At 41.3% G+C, this 18,646-nt stretch overlaps 1 protein-coding gene across 1 annotated transcript in view; it reads right to left on the bottom strand.

Moving 5' to 3' along the window:
* The window catches only part of LOC137369590 (clavesin-1-like), a 121,983-nt gene extending 107,421 nt beyond the window's left edge, over window positions 1–14,562 (bottom strand). Inside the window, exon 1 of the mRNA XM_068030896.1 lies at window positions 14,171–14,562. Coding sequence (XP_067886997.1) covers window positions 14,171–14,559 — 389 coding nt within the window. The 5' untranslated portion in view covers window positions 14,560–14,562. The remainder of the gene's footprint in view (window positions 1–14,170) is intronic.
* Window positions 14,563–18,646: the final 4,084 nt, after the last annotated feature.

Genomic DNA, 18,646 nt, shown 5'->3' with positions numbered 1-18,646 from the left:
TCAGCCCAAGCCTGGATATTGTCCAGGTCTTGCTGCATTTCGACACGGACTGCTTCAGTATCTGAGGAGTCATGAATGGTGCTGAACATTGTCCAGTCATCCGCGAACATCCCCACTTCTGACCTTATGATTGAAGGAAGGTCATTGATGAAGCAGCTGAAGATGGTTGGGCCTAGGACACTACCCTGAGGAACTCCTGCAGTGATGTCCTGAAGCTCAGATGATTGACCTCCAACAGCCACAACCATCTTCCTTTGTGCTAGGTATGACTCCAGCCAGCGGAGCATTTTCCCCCTGATTCCCATTGACCTCAGTTTTGCTCGAGGTCCTTGATGCCATACTCGGTCAAATGCTGCGTTGATGTCAAGGGCAGTCACTCTCACCTCACCTCTTGAGTTCAGCCCTTTTGTCCATGTTTGAACCAAGGCTGTAATGAGGTCAGGAGCTGAGTGGCCCTGGCGGAACCCAAACTGAGCATCACAGAGCAGGTTATTGCTAAGCAAGTGCTGCTTGATGGCACTGTTGATGACACCTTCCATCACTTTACTGATGATACAGAATAGGCTGATGGGGCGGTAATTGGCCAGGTTGGATTTGTCCTACTTTTTGTGTACATTGCAGGGTAGATGCCAGTGTTGTAGCTGTACTGGAACAGCTTGGCTAGGGGCGCGGCAAGTTCTGGAGCACAGGTCTTCAGTACTATTGCTGGAATATTTTCAGGGCCCATAGCTTTTGCAGTGTCCAGTGCCTTCAGTCGTTTCTTGATATCACGCGGAGTGAATTGAATTGGCTGAAGTCTGGCATCTGTGATGCTGGGGACTTCAGGAGGAGGCCGAGATGGATCATCAACTCGGCACTTCTGACTGAAGATTGTTGCAAATGCTTCAGCCTTATCTTTCGCACTGATGTGCTGGGCTCCCCCATCATTGAGGATGGGGATATTTGTGGAGCCACCTCCTCCAGTTAGTTGTTTAATTGTACACCACCATTTACGGCTGGATGTGGCAGGACTGCAGAGCTCAGATCTGATCCGTTGGTTATGGGATCGCTTCGCTCTGTCTATAGCATGCTGCTTACGCAGTTTGGCACGCAGATAGTCCTGTGTTGTAGCTTCACCAGGTTGACACCTCATTTTGAGGTATGCCTGGTGCTGGTCTGGCATGCCCTCCTGCACTCTTCATTGAACCAGGGTTGGTCTCCTGGCTTGATGGTAATGGTAGAGTGAGGGATATGCCGAGCCATGAGGTTACAGATTGTGGTTGAGTACAATTCTGCTGCTGCTGATGGTCCACAGCACCTCATGGATGCCCAGTTTTGCATTTCTAGATCTGTTCGAAATCTATTCCATTTAGCACGGTGATAGTGCCACACAACATGATAGACGGTATCCTCAATGTGAAGGCGGGACTTCGTCTCCACAAGTACTGTGCGGTGGTCACTCCTACCAATACAGTCACGGACAGAAGCATCTGCAGCAGGCAGATTGGTGAGGACAAGGTCAAGTATGTTTTTCCCTCGTGTTGTTTCCCTCACCACCTGCCACAGACCCAGTCTAGCAGCTATGTCCTTTAGGACTCGGCCAGCTCGGTCAGCAGTGGTGCTCCGAGCCACTCTTGGTGATGGACATTGAAGTCCCCCACCCAGAGTACATTTTGTGTCCTTGCCACCCTCAGTGCATCCTCCAAGTGGTGTTCAACATGGTGGAGTACTGAGTCATCAGCTGAGGGAGGGCGGTAGGTGGTAATCAGTAGGAGGTTACCTTGCCAATGTTTGATCTGATGCCATGCGACTTCATGGGGTCCGGAGTCGATGTTGAGGGCTCCCAGTGCAACTCTCTCCACTGTATACACTGTATACCACTGTGCCACCACCTCTGCTGGGTATGTCCTGTCCCACCGGCAGGTGGGACAGGACATACCCAGGGATAGTGATTGCAGTGTCTGGGACATTGTCTGTAAGGTATGATTCTGTGAGTATGACTATGTCAGGCTATTGCTTGACTAACCTGTGGGACAGCTCTCCCAACTTTGGCACAAGCCCCCAGATGTTAGTAAGAAGGACTTTGCAGGGTCGACAGGGCTGGGTTTGCCATTGTCGTTTCCGGTGCCTAGGTCGATGCTGGGTGGTCCGTCCAGTTTCATTCCTTTTTATTAACTTCGTAGTGGTTAGGTACAACTGAGTGGCTTGCTGGGCCATTTCAGAGGGCATGTAGGAGTTAACCTCATTGCTGAGGGTCTGGAGTCACATGTAGGCCAGACCAGGTAAGGACAGCAGAATTCCTTCCCCAAAGGACATTAGTGAACCAGATGGGTTTTTACAACAATCGACAATGGTTTCATGGCCATCATTAGACTAGCTTTTAATTCCAGATTTATTAATTAAATTCAAATTCCACCTTCTGCTGTGGTGGGATTCGAACCCATGTCCCCAGAGAAATACCCTGGGTCTCTGGGTTACTAGTCTAGTGATAATCCCACTACACCACCGCCTACCCTAATGGATGGAAGGTGTTGTCAACAATGTTATCAAGTGACACTTGCAGAGCAATAACCTGCTCGCCAGTGCTCAGTTTGGGTTCCGCGAGGGCCACTCGTCTTCTGACCTCATTACAACCTTGGTCCAAACATGGACAAAAGAGCTGAATTCAAGAGGTGAGGTGAGAGTGATTGACCTTGACATCAAGGCAACATTTGACCAAGGGTGGCATCAAGGACCCCTAGCAAAATTGAAGTCAATGGGAATCAAGGGGGAAAACTCTCCACTGGTTGGAGTCACACCTAGCGCAAAGGACGATGGTTGTGGTTGTTGGAGGCCAATCATCTCAGCCCCAGGCCATCACTGCAAGAGTTCCTCAGGGTAGTGTTCTTGGCCCAACCAACTTTGGTTTCTTTATCAATGACCTTCCCTCCACATCAAGGACAGAGTGGGGATGTTCGCTGATGTTTGCATAATGTTCAGCACCATTGGCGACTCCTCAGATATTGAAGCAGTCCGTGTCCACTTGCAGCAAAACCTGGACATAATTCAGGCTTGGGCTATTAGGTGGCAAGTAACATTTCCGCCACACAAGTGCCAGGTAATAACTATCTCCAACAAAAGAGAATCTAACCATCTTCCCTTGCCATTCAACAGCATTACCATCACTGATTCCTCTGCCATCAACATCCTGCAGGTTACCATTGACGAGAAACTTAACTGGACCAGCCATATAAATACTGTAGCTACAAGAGCAGGTTAGAGGCTAGGAATCCTGTGGCAAGTAGCTCATTTCCTGACTCCCTAAAGCCTGTCCACCATCTACAAGGCACAGGTCAGGAGTGTGATGGAATACTCTCCACTTGCCTGGATGAATATAGCTCCAACAACACTCAAGAAACTTGACACCATCGAAGAAAAGCAGCCCGTCTTAATCATTCACTCCCTGCACCACCAACACACAGTGGCAGCAGCATGTACCATCAACAAGATGCATTGCAGAAAATCGCAAAGCCTCCTTTGACGGCACCTTCAAAACCTGTGACCTTTACTGCCTAGAAGGACAAGGACAGCAGACACATGGGAATACCACCATCTGCAAGCTCCCATCCAAGTCACACATCATCCTGACTTGGAACTATCTCACTGTCCTTCACTGTCACTGGGTCAAAATCCTGGAACTCCCTTGCTAACAGCACTGTGGGTGTACCTCCACCAGATGGACTGCAGTAGTTCAAGAAGGCATCTCACCATCACCTTCTCCAGGGCAATTAGGGATGGGCAACAAATGCTGATCTTGCCAGTGATGCTCACATTCCATGAAAGAATTTTTAAAAAAGCACTTTATGATCAGTTTCAGACCAGTATTGGCACAGGCCTTGCATTTTTCCATTTCCCAGATTAGTTACTGTTCAGATCTCTGTAAATTAGATTACTCGTTTACTTTGGGGCGGCACAGTGGCGCAGTGGTTAGCACTGCAGCCTCACAGCTCCAGGGACCCGGGTTCGATTCTGGGCACTGCCTGTGTGGAGTTTGCAAGTTCTCCCTGTGTCTGCGTGGGTTTTCTCCGGGTGCTCCGGTTTCCTCCCACAAGCCAAAAGACTTGCAGGTTGGTAGGTAAATTGGCCATTATAAATTGTCACTAGTGTAGGTAGGTGGTAGGGAAATATAGGGACAGATGGGGATGTTTGGTAGGAATGTAGGATTAGTATAAATGGGTGGTTGATGGTCGGCACAGACTCGGTGGGCCGAAGGGCCTGTTTCAGTGCTGTATCTCTAATCTAATCTTTACTTAGGGCCCTATCAGCGTTCTGATTGGTCAGTTTAAGGGACACATCTGTTGATGGGTGCTGCCTGGCACACATGGAGGCAGGTAGGGCGCACGGAGGACTGCAGCACATGATGCACGTGTTGCTGCCAATGGTTGTTGGTGGTGGTGGTGGCAGCAGGGTGGGGGGTGGGGTTTGGTTGAGAACAAAACAGCGGAAGGTAAGGGGAGCCCAACAACAGTTACCCTGGCTGGAGAGATTGTTTCTGTGAGGGATGGGATAGGATTGATGGGAGGGATGGAGATGGCATGGGAAGTATGGCATGTCATGGGATGGGGAAGAAATGGGAAGGAGGAGATGGCATGGGAGGGGTGGATGAGATGATGGAATTGGTTAAGTGTGGCAAAATGGCAGGGACAATTATTTGATACAACTTATTATTCATGCTGCAAAATGAAGAATCACTGGATTTGAATGGAAAGATTTAGAAAAGCTGTCAGGTGAATTAAAAGGATATATCAGTGTTGGTTCTATAGACGAAGAAGATGATAAAAGTCTTTACACTCCAGAGTTTCTACACAGTCTAATTCCAATAGGCAATCCACTGCACAAACTTAGAGTCAAGAAAGGAGCATTTATAATGTTTCTATACAACTTGAAGCCTAAACCAGGACTTTGTCATGGAACAAGATTGGTAGTTAGGAAGCTGTTTTCTTCGATGATAGATGCTGAAATTATAACAGGCAGATTTCAAAGAAATAAAGTGCTTATTCCTCATATAAATATTGAGCCCGTCAGATGTAAACCTGCCTTTTCAACTCAGGAGAAAATAGTTCCCAATTGAACTTTCGTATTCTATGACTAATAACAAGTTACAAGGCCAGACTCTTGACAAATTTTTATTTATATTCCTAGGCCTGTTTTACACGTGGACAGCTTTATGTAGCTTTTGCCAGCGTAAGAAGTTTTGATTCTGTCCAAGTCTTTGGTGAAAGAACAACTAGAATTCCTGTATTTAAAGAAGTACTGTTGCAATAAAGATGCTAATTTACCCCAAATGTTTTGTGGGTTTCTGCTGCTTTTAAATGGTTTGCACTTCATAAAACTACATAACATTGTTGAAAGGAAGGAAGTTACTGTAAGCTGTATTGATTTTTTACGCTTGCAGATATCGTTAAAATATCCATTTTATATCATAACATTTTGGTAATAAAATAGAAAATTATAACTTCATATCCATAGTCCTTCCTGGTACTTTTCCTGTTCTACTTGCACCTTGTTTAATATGTTGTTCTTAAAATAACACCCAGATAGAAGTTGCACATGGGTATAATGCAGGGTTCGTACTTTGCTAAAGAGGTATTACTATTTCGTGGTACAGAAAAAGCTTTCAAAGAATGGCAACAAAGATGACCTGGGCCTTAAATCACTGAGCTGGAAGAGAAAAAGCTGTTCTTTCTGGAGAAAAAGGTGGAGAGGGAAACATGATACAAGCTTTTAAAATCATGAAAGAACCAGGAGGAATGATTGCAAGTTCAGGAGTAAATAGATCTCAGCAATCCCAAATTATGGGATAGAATGTCACAAAGTGCAGAGAATGTGAACTCTGATGACTCATTCCAAAAAGAAATGGAGAGGTCAGTAATTCTACAGTGAACAGAGGTATGAATTTGACACTAAGACAGGTGAAATGAAAGTGACCCGAGAGGATTCTGCTTTTTCTCATTCTCACCTTCTAATGTTTTAACTATCTACTAATCAGTCAGCAATGTGAGGGTGCAGCTCCTGAATTCGCCCTCTGAGACTAATGAGATCATATTTTATTCTTAAAACAACTGAAGGTATCAATGTCACATTGGATGACCACAGCAAATAACAATTTTGGATTTCCTTACTGACAACCTGGAAGAGTCACTCAGAACTTCATGACTCATGATTTATGAGTTAATCCTAAATCAGTTTTCAATTTGGTCCATTGGGTATTCTACTAGACTTTTTCTGCGCCCAAATCTGTTGGTTCAGTCCAGTTACAAGGCTAGCGGAAAATATCCAGTCATTTAGTATAAACCTGATCTTCCATGGCATTACTCAGAGATAGTATGGGTTCTGCAGCATCATTGTGATATTTAATTACTAACCTGGCCTGTGCCCTTAAGGCCACTGTTCAGGTGCTCCTTGTGGGTAGTGGTCTTTATAGAAACAGCCTGAGTCAATTAGAGGAAAAGTAATGTTGTTTTGTCAATATCATTAGTTACCTTTTCACTAGAAATATAATATCCACCAGAGTAAGAGATTGAGAGCCTGTGTATGTGTTTTTACACCAAGTAATTAATAATTGTTTTAAATTAGCCACTAAAATTTGATAAGCATATTCAATATTTGCTGAATGTGTTTTGACATGCACTCAGAGCATAGACCCATCTCAAAGTGAAGGGAGGATACTCCCACATGCTTGATCATGAAGTTCTTATTAAGTGCTAGTTCTCAGGAATATTTGTTTCAATTCCTTTATTCCAACTCCAGTGTTTTCAAAAGTAATTTTTATTTTATTTTGGTAATGTACAATTCTAGTTCAGTCCATGTATGCAAAGAAGACTGGATTTACAATATTGACCTGAACAAGATTTATGGCTTCTTCAAAAAGGGAAACTAGCTTTAAAAGTTTGAAAGGCATCTTACTTATGATTATTACAATACCAACAACCATGTTGGTTTAAAAAAGTAGAAAAATATGATTTGATGACAGATCCTCAAAATAAATTAAACTTTCACAGAGGTCCTTACCCTGTAATTTTCATCCTGAATGTGATTCTGTCTTCTGTGGTGCATTCAAACCAGCGCATACAGAACAACAGCTGGCCTAAATAGTTATGATTCATGATGCATATTAAATAGTCTTACAGAATATTTTTACCCATGTCAAGAAGTACCCCAATGTCAGGTTTAGTACTAGTAGGATTTACCTATTCTGTTGAATGTGTTGAAAATGTTCTATAAACATATCCTTGAGCAAAAATAAAAATAAGAAGTAGCAATATTGACAACTTAGCCATGGCCTATGAACGAACATCCTGAACAATGAAAAACCACGATTCTAAGTTTGGCTCACCTCAATCCGGCTACCTGGTCTGTTACAGCTCTAGTTTATAGAAGAGATACAGACTTAGCTCTATTCTTTGAAAGATTGAAAAGATCTGACCTTACATTGTGACAACATTTCTGAATTCATCTTAAGCCACTTAAACTTTTCATCTGAACAAGCCAGAACATGAACAATGTTTATTAGCCAAATGATCAAATCATAGTTTTTGGTGAATGGAAACTTATACCACAAGTAAATATTACAAATCATGCAAATAAAACTTTGCTGTTCTATTGCAATTGAATAATTCTGGTTTTATGGGAGGATATTTTAACTCACACAAAACCCATTCACTTACATAGAGTTAAAATTGGTTCCATAATGTCAGAATAGCATGTCTAGACTTGCAGCTTTCCCATTATAATATAAAGAAATTTAACTGGCTTTGGTGTCTTTTCACAAAATCGCTAATAGCACTTTTTAAATAATTAGATCTTGGAGGCCATAACAAAAATTGCTTTGGAAACAATACCAAAAGGATATGTTTAAATAGAGCATGTGGAGTGATAATAGAACATTAACTCAATGGTAATGTCAATATGTGACAAATTCTGCCATCTACTTAAAACCCTTTTACAGAATTTTTAAATTATTTTATATATTGTGTGTTATACTTTGTAACATTTACTCTGCAGAAAGTTCATCTATAGCTCCACATATTTCTAACTTAAATTCAACATCTGAATGAGAAAGTAAGTTTAACATTTCAGGTAGAGCTTGTCATTGCAAATAAAATTCTTTTCCTCTTCTGGATGCTGACTAACCTGTTGTGCACTTCATCCACACCTGTTTTTGAGCGCCAATAAATGCAGCTTTCCATTTTATCTTGAAAACTAAAGTATCATTATAATTTTATTACAGTTTTTAATCACAATTGCAGGATATTGCATTTAATCTTCAATGTTTTAATGGTTCATCAGAGGCCTAAGTTTTGACATGAGGTTGAGCTCAATAAAATAACAAACAATATTCCATACTTATTGCTACCACATTTCAGCTGAATAAAATAATCAGCATTCTTAAGTTCTGATGAAAGTACTTGCAGAACATGTCTTTATTTAGAAAGTGAGAAAGTGAAAGCATACGTATAACCCTAAGTATCTTGTAATTAGCTGGTAACCTTTTTTAACCTTTCTTGGTTCAATTCATTTCCATGAGAAATGTTGTATGATTTTACAAACTGAAAACAGATAAGAAATAAAGAACTTTGGATAATTTAGTTGTTGTCATTAAAAACTATTAAAAATGTCACTCCTCGATGAATATACTGATTACCGAAAACAAGATCAAGAAACATGTTATTATTAACCAAATAACCAGGGCTCCAAACATAGTATTTGGTAAAATGATGTGTTAATAGCCAGGAGTAGGAGGTTAATTTTGTTACAATTTAAATGCACAGTTATATGGCTGCATTCAGTGAAATCACCCCGCTTTTATCTGGAGAAATTCCTGCCATTTCAGTTTCGAATTCTGTTTAATGCAGTTCAGAGAGACTCTTTTTAAAATAGATTCTGTAAAAAAATTTTGTTTACTTTGCTGTTTTCTGAGTAAATAAACTTTGTATACTTTGCTGTTGATATTTTTGCTATAAAATACACCATTTGGCTCCATGTCCTGCCATAAGTCATGCCTCCAACTCACTAGCTGACAAATTGGTGTCAATACTCAACAGTTATATTGAAGCTATTGATCTGAAACCACTAGCTACAGAATTGATTCCTTCCTGACACAACCTTACTGTTGGCTATGAATTGAATTCTCAGGACTGGGTGCAAACTCCGTGCATGTGTGCTTCTATGCATGGACGGAGCTCGACATTTGGCTGGCAAATTTTAAGGGATAGAATTTTCACAGAGTTCTATAAATCTTCTGCCTTAACTTCAGTCAGAGATTGGGGGAAACCCTGTAGAACAGCATAAATGGCCATCTGCTCAAGTTACACTGTGAAATCAGACATAAATCTTTTTATGTAGGGTGTATGTAGGGAGAGTCGGGTGGGAGCATTCACATTCTGCAAATATGGGAGCCAGAAATTCAAGAAAAATATCTGGGACATGGATGTAGACCATAAGGAACAGGGAGATTGTAGCAATAGGGGGCTCTCTACTGAGAAAAGTAGTATCGTAAGGAAAATATGTATAGGATAATGTGTTTACCTGCAGCTAGAGTTGTACACAATTAGAAAAACTAGAAGAGTTCCTGCAAGGCCTGTAAGAGGCCCAATAGTGGTAGTATAGAAGTGAACAAATGGGGGGAAATAATAGAAGGCCTTTACAAGTCAGTACTTGAGGATCTCCTCAATATGCAAAGATAAGGGAAGAAAAGTAATGTCCTTTGGTTTGCTTTCAGTGTTAGGTAAAGGAGGCCAGATCACCAGAAAATTGAGCATGTAAATAAATGGCTGGCAGTCAGTGGGAAAATAATTCTTGTTACTTTTATTAGTATAAACAGGAGAGGAATTGGTTAAGCCTTATGTGTCAGAGACACCTTGAAAAGTAAAGAAATTGATTCTGGGAAGTGGAAAGTTACACAACAAACTACCTTGGTTTGATATGGGCTTATCAGTGATAGGCAACATGGTTTTGTGCAGGGAAGGCCATGTCTTACCCACTTAATAGAATTCTTTGAGGAAGTGACAAAGTTGATTGATGAGGGAAGGGCTGTAGATGTCATATACATGGACTTCAGTAAGGCGTTTGATAAGGTTCCCCATGGTAGGCTGATGGAGAAAGTGAAGTCGCATGGGGTCCAGGGTGTACTAGCTAGATGGATAAAGAACTGGCTGGGCAACAGGAGACAGAGAGTAGCAGTGGAAGGGAGTTTCTCAAAATGGAGACGTGTGACCAGTGGTGTTCCACAGGGATCCGTGCTGGGACCACTGTTGTTTGTGATATACATAAATGATTTGGAGGAAAGTATAGGTGGTCTGATTAGCAAGTTTGCAGACGACACTAAGATTGGTGGAGTAGCAGATAGTGAAGGGGACTGTCAGAGAATACAGCAGAATATAAATAGATTGGAGAGTTGGGCAGAGAAATGGCAGATGGAGTTCAATCAGGGCAAATGCGAGGTGATGCATTTTGGAAGATCCAATTCAAGAGTGAACTATACAGTAAATGGAAAAGTCCTGGGGAAAATTGATGTACAGAGAGATTTGGGTGTTCAGGTCCATTGTTCCCTGAAGGTGGCAACGCAGGTCAATAGAGTGGTCAAGAAGGCATACGGCATGCTTTCCTTCATCGGACGGGGTATTGAGTACAAGGGTTGGCAGGTCATGTTACAGTTGTATAAGACTTTGGTTCGGCCACATTTGGAATACTGCGTGCAGTTCTGGTCGCCACATTACCAAAAGGATGTAGATGCTTTGGAGAGGGTGCAGAGGAGGTTCACCAGGATGTTGCCTGGTATGGAGGGCGCTAGCTATGAAGAGAGGTTGAGCAGATTAGGATTATTTGCATTAGAAAGACGGAGGTTGAGGGGGAACCTGATTGAGGTGTACAAAATCATGAGGGGTATAGACAGGGTGGATAGCAAGAAGCTTTTTCCCAGAGTGGGGGATTCAATTACTAGGGGTTCGAGTTCAAAGTGAGAGGGGAAATGTTTAGGGGGGATATGCGTGGAAAGTTCTTTACGCAGAGGGTGGTGGGTGCCTGGAATGCGTTGCCAGCGGAGGTGGTAGACACGGGCACGATAGCGTCTTTTAAGATGTATCTAGACAGATACATGAATGGGCAGGAAGCAAAGAGATACAGACCCTTAGAAAATAGGCGACATGTTTAGAGAGAGGATCTGGATCGGCGCAGGCTTGGAGGGCCGAAGGGCCTGTTCCTGTGCTGTAATTTTCTTTGTTCTTTGTTCTTTGATATTTTTAATGTAAAAAGACAAACCAACACAAAGGGTTACAGACCACCAGGTCATCACAAGAAGGACAGCAATTTGCTCAAGGAAGAGATAAGTAAGAGATCTGAAAACAAGAAAGTTCTATTAATGGGTAACTTTAGTCTGGAATCTAAATTGATAGATATGATTCATGACTCAGTATGATGGAGAAGCCACAAGAGGCACTAACCTTGTGCTAATAATAGTGACCAGACAGTGATTAAATGTGACATGATCCCAGGTACAGAAATGCAGAGGTCCAGGAAACACAAATAGTTTTAAAAGAACAAAATTCAAAGAAATGAGGGAACAACTTAAAAAACTGACTTGGAGCGATTTGTTTAATAGCATTTCAGCAGAAGACAAGTGCAACATCTTTAAAAGCATAATACTGAGTATGCACATAATTAAGATTGAATACTTAGGGTCAGCAAGTATATGCTAAACAAATGTGACTCCAACTGGATTAATAAATTAATCAGAAGTTAAATAAATTACTTTTACAAATTCTGGAAGATGAAATGTAAATTAGTTCATTGAGATGAATATAAGAACATGTAGAAAGAAATGCATTAACGCTGGTCAGAGGGGTTGAGAGAGATCTGGACATAGCTGCAGACACAAAGCAATAATAGCAAAAAATGCTTTCAGTACCTCAATAATAAGGAGACGGAAAAGTCAGAATCATAACAGATACAATAGGACTGAAACCAAAGATGAGCATAAGATAGTTAATATTCTGAATGATTACTTCCTTAAAGTATTCACAAGGGATGAAATGAATAACATGCCATCTCTAAGTAGTAGCAACATAAATAGAATTAATGACTTTGATATAAATGAGATGGAAGTCCTAGACAATTTAACAAAGCTCAAAACAAATAAATCTTCAGGGAAAGATGTTATTTACCCAAAATACTAAGTGGAACAAGGGATTTACTGATACACTGAAAACAGATAATGTTGTACCTAGTTTCAAAAAGGGACAAAACAGATGCAGGTGACTTAAAAGTTTTCTTTAATACCATATAAAATTATGAAATTGATTATCAGGAGTAAACTTTAGGATTATCTGTCTAATAATAACCTTGTAAACAATAGCCAACATGGATTCAGAAGGGAAGATCCTGCCTGACTGAACTCTTGGACTTTTTTTGAGGAAGTAACATCTCAAGTGGACTGTGGAAAACCCTATGACACAGTGAACCCTGACTTTCACGATGCATTTTTCAAGTGGAATGATACAGGGATCAGTTTTGGGGTCACGACTGTTTCTAATTTACATCAATGATTGGATTCCAAAATTCAATACAAACTGGTTAAATTGCCAGATGTTACCAATCTAGGAGAGGAAGCTGATTCTGAAGACACAGCTCGGGAAGCATAAAACAAATTGGACAGAATATGTAACAATGGCAGATTAACTTCAATGGTTACAGGGTGTTGCATGTTGGAAGAAAATTGTGCAGTACACATTCTCCATGCATTGTGCTGAAATAGCTAATCATGAAGTTGAAAGAGAACTAGTATCTTCGTAGACTCAATGGGGGAGATTTTGTGGCCTCCCATCCAGTGGAAACGAGGCAATAATGCCCTAAAAATGATGAGGAATAGCTAAACCATCCCATTGCCATAGCTGGCAGGCTGCCCGGGGTGCTTGTTTTCTGCTTGCAGCCTCCAGGCTCTGTTAATGAGTGTCAGTTGCAAAAGGAATGAGGCCTCTCATTCATACTACTGAGCAATTGATTAGTGCACTCCATCAGCTGGACACCCAAAACCCACATGGAGAAATCTACCCCAACATGTCCAACTGCTGAATTAATAGAGCAAGTAAAATGCTGACATGTATACCCAAAATGGTAAAGTGCACATCATAGGAACTCATGCTGAAAGTGTATAGTGCCCTGGTCAGACCACACCTTGATTACTGAGCCCAGTTTTGGTCCTTAGGACACAGGGAAACTTGCAAGCACTGGAGGCAATACCAACAAGAGTCAAGGGAGTGGTCCCTAGTATCAGAGTGCTGAGGTATGAGGAAAGACAGGAAAAACTTGGGTGTTTCCGCATCGAAAGGAGGCGACAAAGAGATAATCATATTGATGTGCATAAGAAAGTAAATGGTATAGGAAAGGTAAATGCAGAAAATTAATTTAAACTGAATTGTAAAAATAGGACAAGGGGACACAGGATATAAAGAATAGAAGATAAAATTTTAAATTGACATCACAAAATTCTTTAGAGAGAGATTAGAGTTCTGCATAAAGAAGAAGAAACAAAAACCATGAATTATTTGAATTAAAAACAGAAAGTGCTGGAAATACTCAGCAGGTCAGGCAGCATCTGTGGAGTGAGAAGCAGAGTTATCGTTTCAGGTCAGTGACCTTTTATCAGAACATAGAGCTGAAACATTAACTCTGCTTCTCTCTCCACAGATGCTGCCTGACCTGCTGAGTATTTCCAGCACTTTCTGTTTTTATTTCAGATTTCCAGCATCTGCAGTATATTGCTTTTATTTTCATGAATTATTTGATGCTACAATGGAAGGATTGTAGGATCTTTCTGGGTGGATGGGCAAAAATGGGTTGAATAGTCTTCCTCATCTGTAATTATCTTGTGAATTGTAAAGTGTAAATGTTTAAGGTGCTAGAAGTTAAGGGTTTGTAAATCATTGTTAATGCAGTACTGGAGTTATACTCTCCAAACATTGTCAAGACCAAGCATTGGGAAATGGTTCCCTCAGAATATGGCTTTACAGTAAAATAAAATTACAGTACAACTGTACTTTTTATTATTTTTGTATGTGTAATAGGACCCTATCTGTGAGACTGTTTCTAAAACACGTTTAACAACATTGTGTGTGATCAAACATCACGTAAGGAAAAGTAGAATCTTTACATTTACCTACTCTGGTCCCAGTTGGCAGCGAACAATGCCAGAATCTTCCTACCATAGTGGTCTGGCTGTTGAAGGACTCCTGGAAAGCCATCCATCAGCGCCCGTTTGATGCCAGGGTCGTCCGCTTTGAAGTTTTTGAACATGTCCAGGTTTTGTTGCCGATACTGGAAATACTGAGCAAGCAGTTTGAAGGTCTCGAAGTGGTTAAACTTCCTGGCTCTCAGAAAGCGCAGGATGAAGGCATCGTCCGTGCGCAAGAAGCCGATATCAGGGCGGGTTATGATCATGTCTCTGACCTGCTGGATGTCCTGGTGTAAGGCGTCTGGATTCTCATTTAGCTCCAAGCGGGATTTCTCAATGGTTTCAGCGCGGAGCCCGGATTGCAGATGGGTCATTTTAGCAACAACAAAAACAACGACCCTTGCTCTGATTTTCTGACGACTCGCTAATAATGATCAGACTTCACAATCAGTGTTGTGTCCATGGTCCCTTCTAATAGCCGATGAATTCGTCAGTAGCGTTGGGTTTATTTAACATTCTCTTCCATTTGTTGACAGAATATGATGCTGAAACGAATCCACATGGCTAACTTTCTGGAACATACATGTGTGTATAAGAGAGAGAAGTTATCCATTACTATTGAACGACACAGTGTCCATATTCACAGAGCATCACCGCTACTCAGCTCTTCCACTCTATACCTTACAGTATATCCCATGTACTTTACCACAAATAGCCGCTCCAGTCCTGCCTCCACTCAGCCACATGCAGATCTATAAGAAGAAAACTAATTTAAACCCCCGATTCAGAAAATTATGTATTTGTTAAAATGTTAAAACTTTCGTCTTTCTCTGAAGTTTCTACTGAAGAGGTTAGCGTGAAATGATAAATACGGACTGACTCCTTGATAGTAGCGTATGGGTGATCTTGAACCTTCCACATTGAAGCTCCGGTGTTTCTGTTTAATAGTGACATTTTACATTTCTGGTTAAGGACAAAGTATCCTTAAAGATGACCGGATGTAACAGATGATTTGAAAAGCTACGGATTTATGATTGCTAAAAATAGGATAGAATCCTGGCATACGATGCCCACGTCGGTAAAAATCCTGGAATCTCATAAAATAAAGCCACAATTGTCTTGTTTAGTCACCGTAAAATAGTAACTATAATTGGAAGCATGATGTGAAATGGCATCTCGTGACCCCCGTTTAAAAACTGCAATATCATGGAATAAAATTGAGATTTGCTTTTTCTCACTCTGGCCCTGGCTTTGAGTTTGCTTTCCATGGTTTATTATAGAAATATTTACACTTTCAGTTTTTCTGCAGAGATTCTGATTGACCGTCGCTAAAAACAGTTTAATTTTCTCGTCCTATCTTCCTTGACTTCATCGATGTAAAATTCTCTTGATTTTTCTGAGTTTCATGTAAGGGATCAGTTTTGCTAATAGGTTCAATTTGCGTTTGCTCAAAAAATGCGGCCTGTGCCTTTGTATCTGTGCAGTGATCAACCCAGTGTAAGCACGGCCACTGTCCAAATGTGGAGCTGGGATTAAGGTAGAGCATTGCACTGTCAGGATAAACTGAGATATCCTCAGATTTATACTGGCATCTACTATCTGCAATCCCAAATCCGATTTACCAGAATATTATATCCATTGCAAAAGGAAATCAAGCTGCTACATTCGAAATGGATCAGGTAAATTGTTGTATCAAATTAGATCAAACGCCTTCGGGCGGGGATGAACCGCTACAGTTTTAATACGTTTACATCGTAAGATTTGCACGTTTTCAATTTTCCTACTGACATGCGTTTACACAATCCTGGATTATAAAACCTAACAAAAAAAAATAAAACAGTAAATTATTTTTGTTAAAATTGGATATTGTCTTCAGAAAAATATATGGGAACTGTTGCACCTCACTGCTTATTATCACAGAGACACACAACTATTTACTGCCTTCTACAACGCCATCGATATTGTGAAGAAAGCACACACGGTACTGCTAAAGAATCGGTTTAGCCTAAACCAGCTGAACAGGTACATGCGGATGAATTGCAGATGGAGGAGCTGTCCATGCAGGGAATAGCTGGCAAGCAGCCATTGAGAAAAATACTTGGGATGCTGCAATGAAAGGCAATGAATGCTTCGCTTTAAGAAGTGGAACCTCACCTTGGTTTAGGATTTTATTTTTTTGTTTTTTGTGTTTTTTTTTATTTTCCTCTCCTGTAATGTCGTCTCCTCAGCTGGACAGTGGAATGATGTCTCTGCCAACAACCGATTTCTGCTGAGTGCTTTGAATAAAGCCCCCAGACCCGCTATGATGCCAGCAAAGGGCGTGTGTAGTCCGGTCTCAATTCTGCAACACACCGGGAGGAGCAACCGGGTCCTAATGCCCGCTGTGACTCTACTCATGACTCCAACTAACTGGCAGGGTGACCTCCCAATATCACAACATATCTTCTTTCCCGTTCTCCGAATATATCTTTGTATAACGAGAAGTATTTCTGTTTAAGTTATTTTTTCAATTAGGATTTAACATCTTAACATCTTTCACTACTTCCTCAAATAACTTAATGTGTCAACTTTAAATTGAATGGGGTTGGTAGTTCGGACTGAGTGGAGGTGTTCTGCAAAGCATTCACCCAATCTATGTTTGGTCTCCTCAATTTAATGGTAACCACATTGTAGCAGCGAATACAGTATACTAAATTTAATGAAGTTCAAGTAAATCGCTGCTTCACTTGGAAGGAGTGTTTGGGGCCTTGGATGCTGAGGAGAGAGGAGGTAAAAGGATAGGTTTACACCTCCTGTGATTGCATAGGACGGTGCCGTGGGAAGGGGATGAGGTGTTGGGGATGATGGAGGAGTGGACCAGGGTGTGGTGGAGGGAACGTTCCCTTCGGGATACTAACAGGGGAGGGGAAGTGAAGATGTGTTTGGTGGTGGCATCACACTGGGGGTGATGGAAACGGCACAGGATGATCCATTGGATGTGGAGGCTGGTGGGGTGGAAAGTGAGGAAAAGGCACTCTACAGCCTTGTGGACTCAACACTGAGTTCAATAATTTCACAGCATGACTGGCCTTTTTTTTATATTTTTCTATTTTTTCATTTTATTTTATTTTGTTTTATTTTTTAACCATGCGCCTGTTTTTCATGTTTGTGCTTTTGGACAGAGCTGCTTATTACTCTGCTATTACATTCTCTCTGGACCAATGCTTTGTCGTTCACCGCAGGCATTAACACACTCTTTGCCTTTGTCCTATGACATCTTTGTAATTTAATCCCTACTGCCCTCTGTCCTATCTCACATCTTCCCTTTTGTTCTCTTCCCCAACAACCCCCGCTCCCCCCCTCACTTGTTTAAAACCTAATTCTTTTCTAACCTTTGCCAGTTCTGATCAAAGGTCACAGACCTGAAACGTTAGCTCTGTTTCTCTCTCCACAGATGCTGCCTGAACTGCTGAGTATTTCCAGCACTTTCTGTTTTTATTTTAAATTGAATGGGTTTGCCGTACACCTTAGTTATTTTCCACATTTCAAAAGAAACGCAATGTAAATTAAGCACAGTCGTTTCTTAAAAATTGAGCTGGATTTCTTGCCTTTATTTCAGCTTTATTTATTCAGTTGTTCCTGGTGGCTGCATACGGTGTTGATAAATATTATCAGATTCATTGGCAATGATTTTATAGTAATGTGTACAGCTACTTATGTCTCAAATATTTCGGCATACTAATGGTTTAAAATAATGTTGGTACTCAACACTTCCAGTCACAAAAGTTGGGTTGAACCAAATTGAGGTTATAGCGAGGATGTTTGGAATTAAGCCTAATCGATTGGAAGACATCTGGTAGGTCTTTAGGACCGTTACGTGAATGGATTCCCTGCCGACTTTGTCCTTATAGTGACAGCAACTATCATTTAATGTATGAATGTACTGGCATCAAGAGAAGCTGCCTTCGATGATTGGCCCAGTTTTATGATGATAACGTCTACGGCAATTACAGCTTGACCAGGAGACTGCTTTCAAAACACGTTTAAGTTTTATCGAGAAGAGCTACATCTCGCAGCAAGAAACGTATCTGTATAAAAGGGAAGAGAGCCGTTGAAACTAAAAGCTGATTGCTAGGCACTGATCCCCTTGTACTGATCTTGCACGAATCCGCCCTGCCTCAGCTCATCTGCTGTTGGAACCCCCTTGCATGCTTTTGCTACCTCTAGATTTGACCATTTCAATGCACTCCTTTCTGGCCTCCCATCTTCCACCCTGCCATAAACTGAAGGCCATCCAAAAATCTGCTGCCTGTACCACACTCTCACCTAGTCCCATTGACCCATCACCCCTGTGCTCACTGACCTACATTGGTTCCTGTTTGAGCAACACCCTGATTTTAAAATTCTTATTGTTGCTTTCCACACCCTCCATAGTCTTGCCCCTCCCTAACTCTGTAACCTCCTCCAGCCCCATAAACCTCT

This window comes from Heterodontus francisci, chromosome 5 (assembly GCF_036365525.1).
Source record: "Heterodontus francisci isolate sHetFra1 chromosome 5, sHetFra1.hap1, whole genome shotgun sequence".
Taxonomy (NCBI): Eukaryota; Metazoa; Chordata; class Chondrichthyes; order Heterodontiformes; family Heterodontidae; genus Heterodontus; species Heterodontus francisci.
Note: the sequence above shows the minus strand (reverse complement) of the source record. Positions and strands in the feature narration are given on the sequence as shown.